Below are 19,182 nucleotides of genomic sequence, written 5' to 3'. Positions count from 1 at the left end.
AAGGCCTTGTTCTGAAGCCTGCACCCCAGGAGGACGGCCAGAGATGGCAGACAAGGCTCGTTTACATGGCAATGATTCCCCAGGTCTAACCAGGAGCGTTTCCATACCGTGCTCAGACCTCCAAAAATTCCTGCATTACCCACTGGGCCACGAAGGCTTGCAAAACCCAGCTCACCCTTTCCTTGCCAGTGAGCAGAGATTCCCTATGGCCTCACCTGGGGAGCATCCCAGCCTGCACTGCCCACGCCGGGAGCGCAGAGCTGCCCCAAACCCCTTTCTGAGCGCGAACAGAAGAAATCGTCAACGTAGGGACACAAGGAACCATGTTCTGGGTTCGTGGCAGTCGTCTCTTTGGACATCTGTTTTCAGAGGTGGGATGATTTGGCTACCACAGCGTGGCCCCCCCAAGGCACCCCACTGCAGCTGCAGGGTGCTGAGCACCGGACGGGCCACCTCCTGCCGGCACAGCATCCTGCAGCGGCTTTCCTAACCCATCCCCAGGGATTAACCGTAGCTTTGCAAACGCTGCCAGGGCCACGGCACGGCCCCCACATGCTTGCTGCATCGGTGTTTTGTCATGAAGTAGCCAAGGTTTAACCCAACAAGATTTCCGGCGTGGCCAAGTGAAGCTGCAAGCGATGGCATAACCACGTGCAGAGTCATCTCCAGCTCTTATCACCAAGAGCTATGGCAAAAGTGCCTCCGTGTCCACAGGGAGGGAAGCGCCTGGCCCCAGTCCCCACTGCTGGACAGTGGCAAGGGACAAGCCCAGCCCCATGCTGGTAGCCCTACGAGCAGTGGCCCCGCAGCAAACCCCCCTGCGTGCCCACCCCCTTGTCCTTCGAGTTCTCTCCTAACTGGGGGTCCTCTGGCAAGGTAAAATAGAGCTGGAAGCAGAGTGTTGCCTCGCTATCATCCTCCAGCAGGAAGAGACACAAACCCAAACAAACGCATTTCATTTGCTTTTATTTAATTTAAAAAAAAAAAAAAAGTCAAAGTCATTGCAATCCCATTTAAATACAGAGATTTACAAATAGGTCCAAAACAGGACTAAAATATTCTTTGAAATGCTGTACTTTTAAATATTGTGCTTTCATAGATACATAAGAAAATTAGCATATAAAAATACTTTACAAGGAATACACTCTAATATATGGATAAAAATACACATTTAAGTAATGCAGTTCATCTTCATATCATTCAAAATGCATAGGAAGGGATACAAGGACCAAGTTTTTCTTCCTTTTTGTTTTTTTTTAAAGCCTTTAATAAAAGTCTTCATTAAAAACCTATGAGAAGCCCCAGTGAGCTTCCACTGCTCATAATATTGCATATAAAAACACTTCTGGCTGCACTGTCAATGCTCCACAGTATCAGTTATGGCACATTATCTAGTTGTGGCAGCAATGGTATGGGATATTGCATACTCGAAGAGAAAATGGCTACAACAACAAATAGCTGGATGGGGCCGGACACGTGTCTCAAAGAAACACCCTGATACGTGGCACTATCGCGGAGGGACAGTCGCAAAGTGGCTCGGGGACGGACGGTGGGGGGACAAGTCCTGGCTCAGCAAAGCGACAAACGCGCGGCATACACCCGCCCGACACCCTGCGCGCACCACCGGCACGCCGGCGACGGAGGAACCAAAAGGGTGAGCGGGGAATGGGGGTGGTGGGTGCCGGGGCTGTGGGTCCCCAACCGAGCGAGCTCCTCATCTCCGTCGCGCCCGAGCCTTCCCAGGGAAAGCAATGCCAGGCTCACGCCGCCACCGGGACACGAACATCATCGTAAAGTGCTAATACGTGAAACGCGGCAGGCGGATGAGGAAAGCGATGCAAACATCGCAGCCCCTCTTCCCCGCGGGGCTGGGGGCTCTGGGGCGGGAGGGAAGCGACCGCGGGGCGTCATGCTTGCAAAGCCACGGAGAGGCCAGCGACAGGCGAAGGCAAGCGGACCAGGGGCGAGCAGGCGAACCCACGCGGGTGCACACACCGCCCAGCCCACGCGGGACACAGGACACACAACCTCCATCTACCCAGGGGCTTCTCACGCCACCGCCTGACAGGGGACGACAAGGCGTTATTGACTCAAAACACCAGGGACAGCCCTGGGAAGATTGCTATTCTGCTATTCACTTGCGGGCACAGGCCGGGTTTGCAAGCAAGGGATCTCCATAAAGCCCAGACGAACGAGGTGGCCGGGGATTTGGGCAGGTATTCAAGGCCTTTAGCCACGGCTACGGCCTTCTGCTCTGTAAGAACTGCTCCAGCACAGGTAACCACATTGCTCACGGGAACCGATGGCGAGACGGGGTGCCTCATCCCACCACAGGGCGAGCCGGCCCTGGCAGGAGAGCGTGGATGGGGCTGGCAGGAGGCAGCTGCAAATATCAATTTTTGAACAAGAATTGCATCTAGCCACTCTCAAGCACGCTTTGAAATGTCTTTTAAAGAGGGCTCTCCACGGCACTGCACCGGGAGTGCAAGGGGCTGCGGAAATCGATTTATCAGGCGTGTTTAAAGGATGGAGCTGGGCACAACAGAAAAGGAAAGGCATTTCAGTCTTGCTGTATGCGATTAACCGAGCAAATAAGAAACATAATAGCACCATGTGTGTTTATAGGATGGCCAAGGCCTTCAGGGTGAGGAGGGTGTCGGAGGCAGGACCCCGCGCACCCCGACAGCTGGGGCGCAGGGGGATGCCCTGCCACGGGGGATGGCTGTGGACGCTCCTTCCTCCCGCCGGCAGCTCGTCCCATCGCCGACGCTGCCCACGGCCCGAGATGGGCATCCAGCTCCGACCTTCCCAGCAATATTTGGCAGTCTACAGGCGGCAGTTCAACTGAAGACCCACCTCCCCACTTGCAGGTTATGGTACACACAGCATTTACAAATACCAGTGCAAAAAACAGGAAAAACACCCCAAATACCACAACGGCTCAGCAGAGGCCCCGGGCACCGTCTGCTCTGCTCCTGCTGCTCAGAGCGTCTGGACGCTCACCTTGACCTCGGAGCCACGGGCCACCTGTGCCGGCAACTCTCCGTTCCCCTCCAGGGGAGCGTTGGAAGCCAGTGCCAAGGGGTTTCGGCTGATCACCAGGTCCAGCTTATCTCCAGCCTCCGAAATCAGGGGAACAGCCAGACAGCAGTCAAAGTCCCTCGTTCGGATGCGGTTTACCTGCCAGGATGGAGTTAGGACATGCCATGGGGAGGAACAACAGAAAGACCATGTTTGTTAGTCAGAAAATGCAAGGCCGGTGCTAAACCCACACCTGTGAAAACACACAGCTCTTGGGGGTCCCTGATGCCAGGCTCACAGCGGAGCAGAGCAGGGGCACCCCTTCAAGCTGAGCGCACCCTTGCTTAGCTGAGAAACGATGCAGTAACTGGTATAGGAAGGGGAAAAAAAGTCTGGGTCAGGCATAAACCCTGACCCCCCGTGTCTGGGGCAGTATTACAAATATTAAACACTGCAGGGCCCCAAACCAATTCTCCAGTTCAAGCCTGTAGGAGAAAGGTTGCCATTTTCCATGATTTTTTTGCCATCATGGCTTTTACTGGCCTTAAATCTGTAATGTGGGGTACTCAGCACCTAGAAAACTGTCATGGTTTAACCCCAACCGTCAACTCAGCCCCACCCAGCCGCTCGCTCACTCCCCCACGGCAGGATGGGGGAGAGAATTGGAAGGGCAAAAGTAAGAAAACTTGTGGGTTGAGATAAGAACAGTTTAACAATTGAAATAAAATAATAAATAAATAATAATAATCATTTTAAAAATTGTAGTGAAAAGGAAAACAATAAAAGAGAGCGAGGAACAAAACCCAGGAAAACCAAGTGATGCAACCGCTCACCACCCGCTGACCGATGCCCAGCCCGTCCCCGAGCAGCGATCGCTGCCCCCCAGCCAGCTCCCCCCAGTTTCTATACTGAGCATGACGCCGTATGGTATGGAATAGCCCTTTGGGCAGTTGGGGTCAGCTGTCCTGGCTGTGCCCCCTCCCAGCTTCTTGTGCGCCCGGCAGAGCATGGGAAGCTGAAAAGTCCTTGACTAGCGTAAGCATTACTTAGCAACAGCCAAACCATCAGTGTGTTACCAACATTATTATACTAAATCCAAAACACAGCACTATAGCAGCTACTGGGAAGAAAATTAACTCCATCCCAGCTGAAACCAGGACAAAACCAAATACAGCTCAGACCCTGAGGCTTCTGCCAACAGTTTTCCAGCTCAGCCAGCAGTAAACTGAAACTATACCAAACAGTTTTTGCTTCTCCTCTCTCCATTTACATCTTTCATTTCAGAGAGGTCTGGATACATTTCACGTGGGCTCAGAAGGCGGCTGCAAATTCTCTCTGCAGGATTCAGCAGTGAAAGCACTTCTACTGCTGTCTCTTGCAGACCTGCAAGCGCGTTTCTAGGCCGGGTGACCTGCAAGAACCACCCCAGCTCTCTTGCCTACAGCTACCAGAGCACCTGGGCTTGGTGCCACAACAGCTTCGGGATGGAGGGGGCTGGCAAACGGCACGGGGAGGGGAAGCAGGGAAGGGAGAAAGGAATTTCCCACCCACCTTTGGAGCGAACATAACCCCTGGGGCCAGACGTTGCTTCCTTCTCTCGGTAAGGGCTGGATGAGTCCATGCAACCCTTCCATCCAAAACCCTTTCCCAGCATTAATGCATGCCCACGGAGCTGGGCTCTGTGACAGCAGCAGTGTCCCCCTGCCCCAGCTGGTGTCCACACAGTTGACCCCAATACTGCTCCTTACAGCGTAGTAACTAAGGGCAATTTCTAGACCACACATGGACAAGGAGAGATAAGCCAGGAGCTTGCTCTGCCTTTGCTCTACGCCAGCCAGGCAGTTCCCGTGCAGAAGTGCCATTAGCGCAACGCTGTGCTCCGGCTAATCCATCCAGCCGAGAGGCAGAGGGTCTGTTACGGCAGGGACGAGGTGTTTTGCTGGCCTTCAGGCACATCATCATGCCCATAATCAGCAGTGCTGTGAAGCATCCTCAGCGATGCATCTCTGTACTTCTTGCCGAGAGTTGCCCGTACGAGGCCTGCAACCCCTCATTCACAACTCCACGCGTCAACGCGACGGCAATCGCCTCGTCGTCTTGTAGGTGTAAAGCCATGCGGCGCAGCGTGTGGAAGGGGGGGTGTCGAAAGTCTCCACGCCGCTCTGTTTAGGATTTTGGGCACACCTCCCAGAGCACTTGGCACTCGCAAAAAGCGACACGTCCAACATTCAACAGAAAGGCAGCCCAGAGCCTAATTAGCTTCTTGTTCATTCTTGCACCATCTTTTATTTGAAGCCGAGAAGGAATAATTGTATAGCAGCCAACTGGCTAGAGACCGTAACAAGCTTAAACAAGGTTCCCCACAGCGCTGCCAGTTCTCCAGGTACCTGATGTACATAATATATTGGCTCTAATCCTACTGCTAACAACCCCCGCCTAGAAATTAGTAAAACTAAACATCTTTCTGAGTGTTTCCAAATATGGTCACAATATCTGCATTTCCAAATGGCGGCAATTTTTCCATTGGGGTTGCACTTCCTCAGTTGCTGTTTGAGTTGCCCCGAAGGTAAAGTAGTTGGGTTTCATTCATATAAAGCTCCTCTCCAATCTCCAAAACTCACCGTGCTCTTACTGTCCCTCTGGTAGTCCGATATACCCAGGTCACATTTATTACAGGCTGTGCTTTTGACCAGAGTTTTTACTCTGTTTCTGCATCAGCTATTTCAGATCAAGTATATTTCAAAGAAAAATATCGATGAAAAACACTTTGCTTGAGGGATGCATTTCCTAGAAAACTCTCTTAGTTGTCAAAGGCATGCACAGAACTTCATGAACACCGCTTAACTCCACATGGGGCTTTGCAGGAACATGTATTGGTCAACGCAATCTAGTTCATCCAAAAATCACCCTCTTACGTGACAGGAAAAGGGCTGAGGGTGAGAGGGGGAAGCAACACAGCTTTTTGGTTGTTTTGAGCTGCCCGAGCTCAAAAAGGCCAGTGCCAGGCTGGCTGTGTGCTGGAATAGGCGTAACCTAGGGGTACTACCTAGTGATTTCTCATTATAAAACACAGGTCTCATTGAGCGCTGGGTGGCTAAGTGCTCACCTAGTTGGCTAACTATTACCTTTCATTAAAGTTAGTGTTGCCATGGATGGGTCTCACTTCTCTCTTCCTCTCAGCCACTCATTCACTCCGTCCCAGCCTCCAGAACTGCATTTTGCATTTATTACCTGAAGCACTCTGTCATATGGCTTGAGGCCACACTGATCTGCTGGCCCATCCGGACGGACCATATTTACATAGACACCTTTTTCTAACAGGCCGTCTGACACACTGAATCCAAAGTCTTCGCTCTCCGGGTCTTTGTGGAGCGTCATCTGGAGGGGCAGAAACAGAACACACATTTTAATGCAGCAGAGGCAGGAGCTGTACAGGGTTGGCAGGACAGGAACAGCATAGGTCGTGTGCGTGGACCTACAGCAATTCTGCTCTGGGTCTCCTGGGCAGGTTTGTCTTAGCCTGGGCAGCTAATACAGATTGAGCTTTATTTACCAGACACCATCAGCTTAGGTAGCTCGCATGGACAAGTGCTTTGGTGACTGGCATATAACCAACCACACGACGGTCCCTCTCCCTTGGACGTGGAAGGAAACGCAAGCAGCGTGCCGTATTTCACCCAAAGAGCAACAAAGCAAGTGTTATTAATGGAGCATCGCTTTCCCAGGTTACGCTGTGCATCCTCTGTGTATGCCAGACCAGCACATGAAAAACCAACGTGTTCACAGGGAATTTTCAATGTAGTGTGTCAAATGTGAAGACAGCTCATTTTTAATACATCACTCAGCAGGAACATCTAAACTTCTCCATATTATTCACGAGTTCTTTTCAGAAAATTCATATCAATAAGTGCTGACGTACTGAGGACAAGAAATGGGTAACCTCATCACCCTTCCCTTCAGCACGTCATGCTTTGGCCTCCGCTAAAGGAGGGGTGCACTGCTGGAAGTGTATCTTGCCGTGGGAGCCAGGGACAACTGATTCCCCAACACCACCAAAATCTCCCCTTGCCTCCCATGAACTGGGAGGTGCATCTCTACCGTGAGGCTCTAACTCCATCACCTCATTCTTGGCTGGATGAGCTTCATGGATGTGTGGTCCTTGGGAAGAACAGTGCCCAGGATGACACACCTGGCCTCAACCTCATCTCCAAACACAGCCAACACCAGATGCTCCAGCAGAATGAAGAGTCACCCTATAACATACCTAATTACACAGCTCTCCTCCTTCAGGTACAAAGGAGTTTTATTTAAAAACACATTTGCCATGCCCTGAAGGACAAGAGCAGATCAAACGTGAAAAAGTTGTTTTTTCCAGCTACCGTAACTGCAGGTTTCGTTCTAAAGTCACACTAGGAAAGAAAAAGGCAATCAAATTTTTTGAAATCTCTCCAGCTCCCTTCCCTGCTTGCATTCTGCATCAGCAGCTTCTACAGTTAATTACTTCTTCTAATTACCTTTGCCTTGCACCATGCTTAAACTGGCTACATTCAGCTGGGTACTGAATTCAAACAAGCATCCCATCACCGAAGTCCTACCATTTGCACCCCTTCAGGAAAGGCTGGGGATAGAGCGGAAGGGGAGGGAAAATAAGTTGGTTTTAAGTTGTTATAAGTTATTTTTTATAAGAAAAGTGGCCTACTGAGTGGAGCATGCCACTGGAAAAGGGTTGATGGGTCTCCACGGGGCCGTACTTTGAGCTCTCTCGCCTGTATCTGTAGCACCAATTATTGAACTCCAGAACACAAGGACCTGGAAATCTCACAGAATAAAGGGAAACGGCAAAGCAGGGGTTTGAACCCCGCTGAAGCACGGCAGCTAAATCCCGTTACTCTTCTGAAGGGGCCCCTTCCTCCTCATCTGACCCTCTGGAAACCTCTGCTGCAGATCTTGGTGGGGGCCATCTTTAACAAGGAACATTTTCTGGGAGTCCCTCTGAACAAAGGAGATTTTCTACAAGGTTGCAAAGCTTCTACAGCTTTAACCATCGAGGTACCGCAGTGCCACAGCCAGACCAACCCTTGGCAACACAGACCTTGTGAAACTCAAGGGGGGTAGGGGACATGATTTCCTGCATCTCCTTCTCGATCTTCTTCATGTCCAGGTTCCTCTCGTTCTTCTTGGCAGGGGAGCTGCTGCCCTCGGTCTGTCCATCATCACAGCTGGAGTTTGCTTTCCTCAATGGACTCCGTCCCGATGGGTTGACGGAGTCCAGGAGCAGCTTGCTGCCCTCCAGGCCCAGGTTGTGCACGCTCCCCGTCATGATGGATGCCTGTAGGGTGAGGGCACAAAGTCACTCCGCTGAGCCGGCAGCAGGAAGAGATGGACCACACAGCAACAAAAGTGGCACAGGCAACAACAGGGGACACCATTGTTCTCATTAATCAGAAAAGTAACTACCAAGAAGCTCTTCCAGTTAGCTATAAAAGCCATTTCCAGACCTCAGGAGCCTGCTGCCAGGTCTATCACTGACCTGCTGCCTGCCCTCCCACCCCAACATGGAGCTTTATCTCAGAAGGAAGCGTTTGTGAAGCATCTCCTTATTTTTTGATGACCTCTTCTATACAAACAGGGCCAGGCAGGCCTCATCTTGTGCAGGAGCCTTCTTCATAGTCAAGAAGGATGAACGTCCCAGTCTCAGGGGGCTCCCAGAGGAACCGGTGTCTGCCGGGCTCTCCAGCCTACCCCTGCAGGCAGCTCACCATCAGCATTGCACAGTGCTGGCAATGGCCCAGGGAAGTCAATACCTGGGACTCCGCTTAGGCCAATTCAGCAGAGAAATTAGGATTTTATCTGTCAGAAAATGGGAGCCGTCACTGAGCAAAACTGAGTTAAAAATATGAAATTAAGTAGTATTTAAGCCTGGTCATCCTTGATAGCATCCATTAAAAGATGCCCCTAAGTAGATTCTACTCCATTTGGCAATGCTTTTCACTAATGAGATTACATTGATCAAAGCTAACGAAGGAGTCAAGAATCCAGTCTGTGGATCCTCAACCGGCTCCAGGTCATAGAATCCATTTAAATGGCGTAATGAAAACTGTCATTTTAAAGTTCAGGCTCCAAGGGTCTGCAGTCCCATTAAATGTCAAAAGGTAGAAGAAAGAAAAGGAAAGGTAGGGAGCAGATAGCAAAATTCAGCAATGCTAAACATGGCAAGTCAAAGAGCAATTGCTCCTGTGCACAGGGGAAATATCATCTGACTAAATCTCTAATCGAGGCCCTCCAGCTCTTTGCTCCAAACAGGAACAAAGGCAAACAAAGCAAATTCTGGTGGCAGTATGAAAATGCCAGCACTCCCCACGTTATCCCAAATAGGGATGGATAAAATACAGAAAACCTTTCCGCTTTGCACTTTTCACGTCTCCACATAAAAAATGAAGCTCGAGTTTGGACAAAACTCAAATACCTGCTACACGCTGGAAGGACGTTGAGTTACCACATACTTGAAACGCAGATTAACAAACAGCGGTACAGCCAACCGGGGTACGTTTGTTCACTGACCTCAGGCAACCTCCATACCCCCCCAGGACGCTGTGCCATCCTCTGCCGACACCAGCATCGCAGAGCCAGGGAGGAGAAGAGAAAGTCTGTGCACATCGTGCTCCTGTCCTCCCTCCTGCCCTCCCTCATACCTAAACCGGCCAGTACCCAACAGCGTGCTGTTCCTACAGCATTCCGCTCCTCCTCTATCTTCAAGGTATTTAAATACTCCTTGCAGCATCATAAGCAATTTGCTAGGTGCTTTGGGTTAAGTGCAAGCAGCAGAAAGGGCAATTCCGGACTTCCCCAGCCTGGGGCTGCCCCACATTGTTTTTCCCATGTCTTGGTTGCCCTCAAAGCAAAGCGGGGACACACGCTCCACTAGACATACTGGAAAAAGCCTGTTTCTACCCATACCGTGTAGTCTGGGAGGGGATTGCTACTGTGTGAGAACCCGCTTCCGGGCTATCTTGGGTCATCTTGCCTGACTTCCATGTGGAGCTTCAAATGTGGAGCATGACGGGTCAAATTTAAAAGAAAAAAAATAAAAAAAAAAAAAAGTATCTGTGACTGTCATGAAATCACAGGAAGGCAGGAGCTGGGGCTTAGAAAGCTGTGACACAGCAGAAGCCCCAGTGAGCACTGCACATGCCAGAGCACAGCCCAGGAAGGATGGGCACACGCAGAGGGAGGAACAGACCAGTGGCGCTTTGGATTCGATAAAAGGGGAGTTGAAACCCATCAGACTTCTGCTAAAAACACAGCACTTTCCTTTTGTCCCCAGAACTTTCCAAGATATTCTAGAAATGTGCTAAATACACCGAAACCCTAGAGGCCCTCAGCTTTTTGTAACATTTCTTTACATTTTTTAAAGCATTGCTATAACTCTCAAAGCTCCAAAGCCTTAAAACAGCATGAATCAAAAGCCCACGCATCCCTGCACCACAGATCCCTGGAAAAGGAAAAGGATTGGGCAGAAAGGTATTTTCTCTGTCCTGACATTTCACAGTAGCCCAACAAATCCCTTCTTTTACATTTAGATGCCAGCCATTATGCAGAAGAGAAGCATCTATGCATCATTTCAGAGGGGTACTTTTTCTTAAGTAGTCAACAACAGTTCAGAAAGGTTGACAGCGGCTGCCTAAGCTCATTTCTAAATACATTCAGGTCCAGGAGATAAGTGATCAAGGGAAGAAGTCACAGTTTGTGGGGGCTGGGGGAGGTTGGTTTTTGTGGGGGTTGTTTTGTTGTTTTTTTTTTTTAAGTCAGCATTTTCTTAAGGCGTTAAGATAATAAATACACCGTTTCGTGCTTCAGCACAATAAATTTAATTGAGACTTCCTCCCCTACTTACAGTTGCTAAGGGTCAAGGAGGAAAGAACAATTAGTGCCTTGTCACCAATATTTTCACATACAGACCAAAACAGGACTTTCCTTCTCCACCTCCAATTATTCAGAAATTGCCTTTTCTCTCTGAAGCCTAAGCTATATGCAACTGGGCATAAAACCAGTCCCACTGGGGGTGACGGAGGGCATGACCCAGCGAGCTCTCCCCAGTCCTCTGCACCCAGAAGGCAGGGGGAGAGGAGTTCGTGGGGTCCCGCTCCTCCTCTTGGGCTGCGGGAGCCGAATCGGGGAGGGGAGCAGCACGGGTCCCATCCTGCCGGGCAGGTTTGCTTCCCGCTGCTCGACGGTCTCGTGGGAGGCCTTTATTTGCATCCCACAGCTCAGAAATCCAGGCTCCCCATCCTATAACCGGACACAATAACATGACCTTCAAAGCATTTTGGATAAAGAAAAGAGAAAGTAGTTTGTGAAGAGAGGAAACACCTTTATTTCTGCAGGAAGCAATTACTTTCTCAGATTTTTCCATGGGGAAGGCTGGCTGAAAAGCTTCCAATTACCTATTTCACTGAAACAGTTTCCGGCAGAGTGACAGCTGAATGCAAGATATATGTTGGGCCCGTCTACGTTTGAAGTAAGCCAAGGCTTCAGTCCCAATGGGGTTATTGGGGGCTCCTTTTGCTTGGCCTTTAACTGCTTTGGACAGACAATGTCTTTCCAAGCAGAGAGTTTACCGTTTGATAGGGAAGGTTTGCCAACAGTCACGTGAAGATTGTTGGCCAGCAGCGGTTGGCAAAAAGAGCGTGGAGTTCCCGGTGGGTAAGTGATTGGGTCAGGGAAGAAGTGCACGCAAGCAACTGTCTTATTAGACACAGTTACCCATTAGCACAAACACTGACGTGGATTAAACTCAAACCCTTCTTCACACCACTGGCAGCACAGGGATGCTACGGGCAATTAACAGACCCGAGGAAATAGTCTAACATTTACGGCAAGAGCAAAACAGTCAGATCAGCAGCAAATTCGGAAAGGCATTTACCTCAATCTCCCTCAAAAGTTCAGACTGGCCGCATGTTTCCAAATCCTCCAAAGCTTCTCCAAAAACACGCCAAAAACTATCCTCGTGAGTGGTCTCAAGGCCATTTTGGCGGTTGGGGTATCTGTTGTAACGTAGGAACCAAACATTGTCAGCACTCTTCTGCAGCGGGATGAAAGCCGCGAGGCTACAGCAAGTGTCTCACCAGTAAAAGCAGAGACTTGAAGAGTCTTCATATACAAAAGCAAACAATATGAACTTTTCAGACAAGAGTCCGAATACGAGACCTCCATGCATTTACTAACGGGGCAAGTGTCCTTCAAAGGAAGAATTAAGTTGGTGTAGTAATGTCAAAGTTCAAAGGGTAAATTAAAAAGTGCCTGTAGGAAGATTGTAGGTTTAGGAAGACGTTTTGGTGAAATAGAGAAGTGAAAGAAAAAAGGATGCGTTATGGGTAAACCAGGAGCCTCAGAGACTGTTAGTACAAAGGCTGATGGGATAGAGCTCAGATCTGAGACACAGAACACCTGAGAAGAGAGAGAAAAACACAGAGGGTAACAGACATGGTGAGAAAATGATAAATACATTAGGTCTCTATGAGAGTAAATAATGCAAAGATGTATATAAAAATGATTGTCCTGGGCTGGACAAGCCAACGCACCCTACAGCCAGCAGTATCGACAGCGTCATGTATAACCCATACAAACCAAGTTTCATTTGCTTTGGGATGGCCAGGGAACTGAGCTGTTACTTTCAGGAGGTCTCTTTTTGGGTTGGTTTTTTTTTTTTTTTTGCTATATAACACTCATGGCACTTACAGCCATGTAAAGACGGCCACCAGTTCCATCTATAACAGAGACTAAGGATAGAGAGAACCTCTCTCAAGCTGGTAAAAACACACATTAACGGGAACACCATGTGCATCTTGCTGGGGGTTCTGCAATTTCCCACCTTGGCAGTTTCACCATCTCTTATCTCTGACCACAAGCCAGGTTCAATTCTTGGACTTCTAAAGCAAATAGCAATTAAATATGCTGAAGTCCTCTGAACGAGCCAGAGAAGTAGGTGACACCGGACACTGCTTACTGGACACCAGGCTCTGTGCAAAACTCAGACCGTCAGCGCTCAGTTTAACAGGAGCCTCTTGAAGGAAACTCTCTGCGGTATTAAATCAAGGTCACGATAAACCCACTAATGTGTCATGGGGAGGGACCCCAAGGGGACAGTGACATTAGAGCAGCCCTAATGCATCTTCTACGCATCTTATTAGGAGCTGCATGGACAAGGCTCCACCTCTGCAACATCTGGCAGCATCTCACATGGCTTAATGGTCATCAGCGTCGCAGACGGGAAGGGACGCTCATCCACCAGAGCCACTTAGCAAAGTCAAAACATTTTACTTGAGTACAAGTCAGAGAGAGGTTGGCCTCCCTTAAATTTATTAATGGAGGCCATTAAATGACCCCTTGGGCTATTAATAGAGCTTTTTCCAGATCTCTATTAACCGCAAAGTCTTTAGCTACACTTTGCTTTTCATCCAACCGGTTTAAATGGGTGTCTGTAGCAGGCAAAAACTCACACACACACACGCACGCTTTTGCTCCTTGTGGGATCGTGGCCTGCCTGGAGAGAGCAGTATCTGATACGGCTTATTGTATTTTAAATTTACCCCCTACCTTTCATCAGCTTTTAAAGGACACTAGCCTTTACACCAGGCAGAAAGGTCAAAAAACCACCCAGCAAGGCTTTACAAAAACAAACCAAGATTTCCCCCCAAAAGGAATTTTCAATTCTTTCCCCTTACTCATTTCCTTCCTCTGCTCCCAGGTTCCCAAAGAGGCAAACGTCCCTTCCAGTTACCAGTTTCTTGCCTCTCAGATCAGCAACATAACAAACACATCCAGGACGCGGACGAATCGGTGTGGGCTCTCACACCACGGGGTCAGCAGGTTGTTCCAGGCTAAAGGCAGCCGGGGTTAGAGACGTTTTGTTTTTCTCCCTAATAAAAAGGGTGCAGCGGCATGAACCGTTTCGCTCGCACTTTGACATCAGGGCTCGGAGCCCTCGTTAGGGACGCACGGGGCGTCGAGCGCTCAGATTTGCTAACTTCAGCTGCCAGCGGCCTCGCTGGCAGGGCCACGAGGGATCAATGACCTCTGAGAGCCGGCTCTCACTGAGAGGCAAAACAAGAACAAAGTCTCCGCCGCTGCCAGCCTTCCTGCCAGTTTGATCATCTTTAAATAGGTGGAAATGGCCATGAGATGTTCTAAGGGTTTTGTTTGGACAAACAAAAGTTAAGGAAAAAAATAAGAAAAAAAAAAAAAAAGAACCGACAGTAACAACACGACACACACAACTATGGGGACTCTGGAGGATGTCGAGGGGAGGGTTCGTTACGAAGCAACGAGGCTTCTCCACCGCGTATGGCTCAGCAAGCGGCAGCCCCTGGCCAGGGAAGATCCGGCAGGATTTTCACCCAAAGCGAGGGGCAGCTGCAGCCTCCCCCACAGGCTCGGGAGGTGTTGCAGGATTTCCCCCAGGCTGGCTGAGCTGGGGGATTAACTCGACCGTGCTCACTTGGTGTGGCTTTGACTGTGGGGCTGGAAGGGCCAAAGCGTGAGGGAGAGAGATGTCCAGCCACGGCTTTGGGAGATTTTAACTTGGACATGCAACCTCAATACTGGTCCTCCAAGAGCTTTGGTTGGCCTTTTTGGCTTCGTGGCATCAAGCTCTTGTGAAGCTGCATCCTCACTCAAAAGCGTCTGGCCAACACAAGAGGGGACAGCCCTGGCCGTGCCTATTTATTACACCTAAACTATGAAAATACTGCAGCCTTTACACGGCAGGAGTATGAGACGTGGGAAGAACCTGTGGTCCATGCAGCTGAGACCGCCCTAACTCCAGACACAAGTGTCACCTGGCCGCGGCAGAGGTGCCATAGAGCTACACCTGGGTAACCTGGCAATGTGGACGTGGTCTGACAGAACAGATCACCACCCCAGCACCCCTCCCCGTGGCTGCCCGATGCCGAGATGGGGACATCGCTGGCCACTCCATCACATTCCCATGCTCCCTTGTCCCTGTGCAGTGACACCCACATTTGCAGATGCGCCTCCTTGCCTCCTCCCACCCCTCCGTACCTGCTGGGCTTGTCCCAGTCATCTTCACTGAAGCTTCCATCCATGTAGGGGTAGTTTTTCCTGGGGTCCCCCGGAGGGGTGCTGCTCTTTTGCCTGCTGTGTCTCCATTCGTGTGGATGGAGGGCTATGCCCGCAGCCTGAGGTATGTACGTACCTAGGGAAGGCAAGAGGGGGTGGAGAGAGAGAGGGTAATACCTGGTCAGAAAACTCCAATGGAGTTAAGTCACGTTGAGCCAGGAGAGCCTCCTTCCTCAAGTCCCAAACCTGAGGCCCTCTGGATTGCATACTGCTTCCATTTCAGTCATGCAAAAGGAGTTGTTCTTCCCATCTCTTCTTGCTTTAACCAAAAAAGCGTCTCAGGACCTTGTTATGAGGTGCCCCATTTCTCCCTTGCTCTCCCCTTCTAAGTAGCTTTGTGGTGTGGGTCCAGGGTCCACAAACTTGGGGCTACACATACCCACAGATGCAGATCCTACCTCCAGTCAGCTCCAACCTTAGCTAATGGCTCCTGTTTCCACACTGAACCCAACAGAAATCATGCTGCTGAAAACAGAAAATTGTGCTGTTTAAATACAGTGAGTCCTTCAAAGGGTAAGGAGAAGATGCTGCCAAGCCTCCCTCAGCGTGCCCAACCCCGTTAATTTTGAAGGATTTGGAAGCCTGGTTTCTATTAGAAAAAAAAAATAATCTTCATTTAGATTCTTAACTGTCTTTAGGACTTAATGGATAGCACAAAAAAAATTAATAGGATATAGAAGGACAGCAGCAAAGAAACTGCATCCAGAGCAGCCTGACGCAACAGCCTGCCTTGAACAAGCGTGATGGTGCTGAGGGTACCTGGTGGTGGGCACCAGCTCCAGCGTGCTCAGCAGTGGTACATCAGGAAGAACCAGCCCTGATCTCAAGACCTGCCAGCCAGTTCCCACAGGTGGCAGAGCCCTTCCCTGCCTTCGGGATCAGCTGGTGCAGGTACAGAAAACTGCTTCAGAGACGTGTGCGAAAGGCAAGGAACTGGAGGAAAAACTCTGCTGGCTTGCGAGAAGGGGAGGCTCATCTGTATCACATTTGATAGGAGATCAATACGGACTGTCAGGATGAAATCAGACAAGTTTCGCTATGTCTGCCCTTAAGGACTCCCCTGTACTGTGGTTTCTTACTCCGGAGACACAAATCCAACATTACCATGTCACAAGATCCCCAGGTCTCACGAGGAGCTGCCTGGACAGAAACCTTCCAAAACAGAGCATTCCTCAGCGGTGTCAGTGCCATCTGCAGTGGAAATAAATCTCCCGGAGTCCCCTGCCCACCTCCTGCTGCCGATTCAACATTTCAGAGAAACCCTCACAGCCTTTCCAAGAAACATCGTACGCTTCCATCACACGCTGTGCCAAGCGAACAGGAAGAGGTAACAGAGAAACACATAATTAAGGGAGACTTGACCTCCCAAACAGCTAAGAGGACTGGAAATACCCACAGAGAACGCCAGCGCTTTCTTTGAAAATGCCAAGGCCTGTTAATTCACTTAGCTGAGCGTTTCCTCTGTGTGTTTTTAAAGGTTAGACTGGTCTGGAGAGAGCCCCAGAAAAGTGCTTGCCAACATCTTACAGCAGTCAGGAGCGCTCGCTGCCTGCCGGAGCAGAACAAGGTCCCTGGATGCAGGTCCCTGGTCAGAAAACTCCAATGGAGTTAAGTCACGTTGAGCCAGGAGAGCCTCCTTCCCCAGGTCCCAAACCTGAGACCCTCTGGATTGCATACCGCTTCCATTTCAGTCATGCAAAAGGAGTCGTTCTTCCCATCTCTTCTTGCTTTAACCAAAACAGCTTCTCAGGACCTCGTTATAAGCGGGTGGGCAGCAGGTCTGGGCTGGGCGCAGGGGGCCGGGGTCCGCAGGGCTGTGTCTGCAGGGCTGTCACTTGGGTGCCACCGGTTTCACCTCCTTCTTCCAGGGAGCTGGGCTGGATCCCTGGGCTTCAGAGCCACCTGGTGGCATGTTCCCACCAGGCCCAGCACAGCTCCCTCGCCCAACCCTTCCCTCAGAGGTTTCCTAAAGCTGTGGATGAACCTAAAACCTGCAAGGCTGCAGAGCCCAAGCTATGGTTTTCCATTTGGGGTGTAAACCCCCATCTCCAGGCTCTGAGTGCCCCAGGTCTCCCTGCATCCTGCCTTCCCTGCCCACCCCATGGGCAGCTCTGCGTGTCCTTCTCCCTACCCTCCAGCATCCCCCTTCCCAGCCAGCGCCAGCACACCACCGTGCAGCCAAATGCAATTACCAGGGAAGACGAGAGAGGCCCTGAAGCAAAGGTGCAGTCTATGGGTGTTGGGCAACTTGCCATCAGCCCCGCTCCCCAGGGCTCTGCGCTCAATTACTCGTTCTCAATTTACCGGTAAAAGCAATCGCTTCGCTAAATCCAGCGTCCAACTTGTGTTAACATTCAATTAGATGGAGAAGGACTGCAGCATTATGAAGGCCAGGGGATTCCTCCTTAACGAAGCCTCCAGACCCAACTGCGCTCCCAGGTTAAGACTTCAGACCAACGGAGGCTGAAGGAAGACACAGGCATGGTGGAAGAGACACCCGCGCGGTGCTGTCCTTTGAACTTTTCTAAGTCAAAGCGCAGTGAGCGCAGGCACGCACCCTGCTCCGCACACTGACGGTGCTTTGCAACAGCAGGCCGGCAGCATCCCTCCCCGTTTTCACATTCTGTTCAGGACAGCGGTCTTTTCACCAATTTCCTTTCGCGGAGGCGATTCAGGGTTTTGTTTTGTTTCAACATGGGCTGATACTAGCTCACGTCACCAAATCTGAACTAGAATAACTATTTTTCCAGTGCTTTCCTCCAAGTAAAAATCTATTCCCTTGACTAGAGCATCCTGCCTCCCAGTTCCATATGTCTGCCAGAAGCCACAGCTGAATAAACCTGGCCTCGAAGACACGTGTTCATCTGATCACTCACTGGAGAGTTTGAGATACTTTCTTGTAGTATTACCTTAATTATTTTGTTAAGTGAGTGCTTCTAGTCACAAGACATTTTTGTGGATTTTAAAACATCCTGAAGAGGATTAATATGTCCTGCATGGCCTCTCTGGAGAATTAAAAGTGAGCTATGGACCAAACACTCTGTAAGACATATGGCCCAGTGAATACTTCCTCTGATTATGTGAATTATAAAGTGCTGTAATGGTTTTGAAAATGCTGTGAACAGTATGATGCCATATAAGCCAGAACAAATGTGCCAATAAAAACCTAAAACAGATACATCAACTCAGACCACCACATGAGTGCATTTTAAAATACATTTTGTTCCTTGCCGGAAGCGAGAAGCCATGCAAACGCGGTCAGACCACAGGCTTTGGCTCACGTTCAGTCTCCAGACAGGTTCAGAGGCTCTGCCTATCTTCACCTTGGCCCAGAGACCCCTAAGAAAAGACAACCCTGGCTTACCTTGGCTTCCATACCCGGCATCAATGCCGGAGCCATCCCAGGACTCCATAGCACTGTCCACGCTAGGAATTGTGGTGGAGTATATCTCAGACAGCTTGCTAGTTTTCTGGGAGTCCGTCAGTTCATCTTCTGGGTCGCTCACTTCGTTTATACTCCCCGACTTCTTGGGATAGGATTCTGAAACCAGAACACGCTGCTTTAGCAGGCATGAAGAGCAAGCCTCAGGGAAAGGCTTATGCTGATGTGGAAGCAAGCCCAGGTACTGTAAGTCTTTTGAAGAACCTCTTCAGCTCTTCAAAAGTAGCTGAGAAAGGCCTGTGTAACGCAGTTGAAAGGATGTCATGCAGTACTCTTATCTCAAGCTGAATCAAGAAAAAATGCCATTCTGAGTTTTTAGCACATGGAATATAAGGAGCAACCACGGAGATCTGAGGATTCCCAAATATGACAGTTGGGACCTACTCTCAATTCACAGGCGCATCTGCTTGTGCCTTTGGAAGCTTCCTCTGAACAGCCCTGCCCAGAGAAGTGCTGGCCTCTGCAAGCAATAGCCCATAGCTTCTCTGGTCTCCGAGAGCCTTCGTTTTACTCAGATCAGCAGTGCTTCCAGCCAAATTGCCTCTGGCCTGATCTGCCTTTGGGGACAGGACCCAAACGGT

At 50.0% G+C, this 19,182-nt stretch overlaps 1 protein-coding gene across 1 annotated transcript in view; it reads right to left on the bottom strand.

The window, feature by feature from the left end:
- Positions 1-2,818: 2,818 nt before the first annotated feature.
- GRIP2 (glutamate receptor interacting protein 2) overlaps positions 2,819-19,182 on the bottom strand; it is a 151,678-nt gene continuing 135,314 nt past the window's right edge. The window contains exons 19-24 of the mRNA XM_075513855.1: positions 18,524-18,700; positions 15,082-15,235; positions 11,945-12,065; positions 8,114-8,350; positions 6,253-6,399; positions 2,819-3,180 (exon numbers count right to left, since the gene is read on the bottom strand). Coding sequence (XP_075369970.1) covers positions 2,983-3,180; positions 6,253-6,399; positions 8,114-8,350; positions 11,945-12,065; positions 15,082-15,235; positions 18,524-18,700 — 1,034 coding nt within the window. The 3' untranslated portion in view covers positions 2,819-2,982. The remainder of the gene's footprint in view (positions 3,181-6,252; positions 6,400-8,113; positions 8,351-11,944; positions 12,066-15,081; positions 15,236-18,523; positions 18,701-19,182) is intronic.

This window comes from Mycteria americana, chromosome 11 (assembly GCF_035582795.1).
Source record: "Mycteria americana isolate JAX WOST 10 ecotype Jacksonville Zoo and Gardens chromosome 11, USCA_MyAme_1.0, whole genome shotgun sequence".
Classification (NCBI taxonomy): domain Eukaryota; kingdom Metazoa; phylum Chordata; class Aves; order Ciconiiformes; family Ciconiidae; genus Mycteria; species Mycteria americana.
The sequence above is the reverse complement of the archived record's forward strand: the minus strand, read 5'-3'. Positions and strand labels throughout refer to the sequence as shown.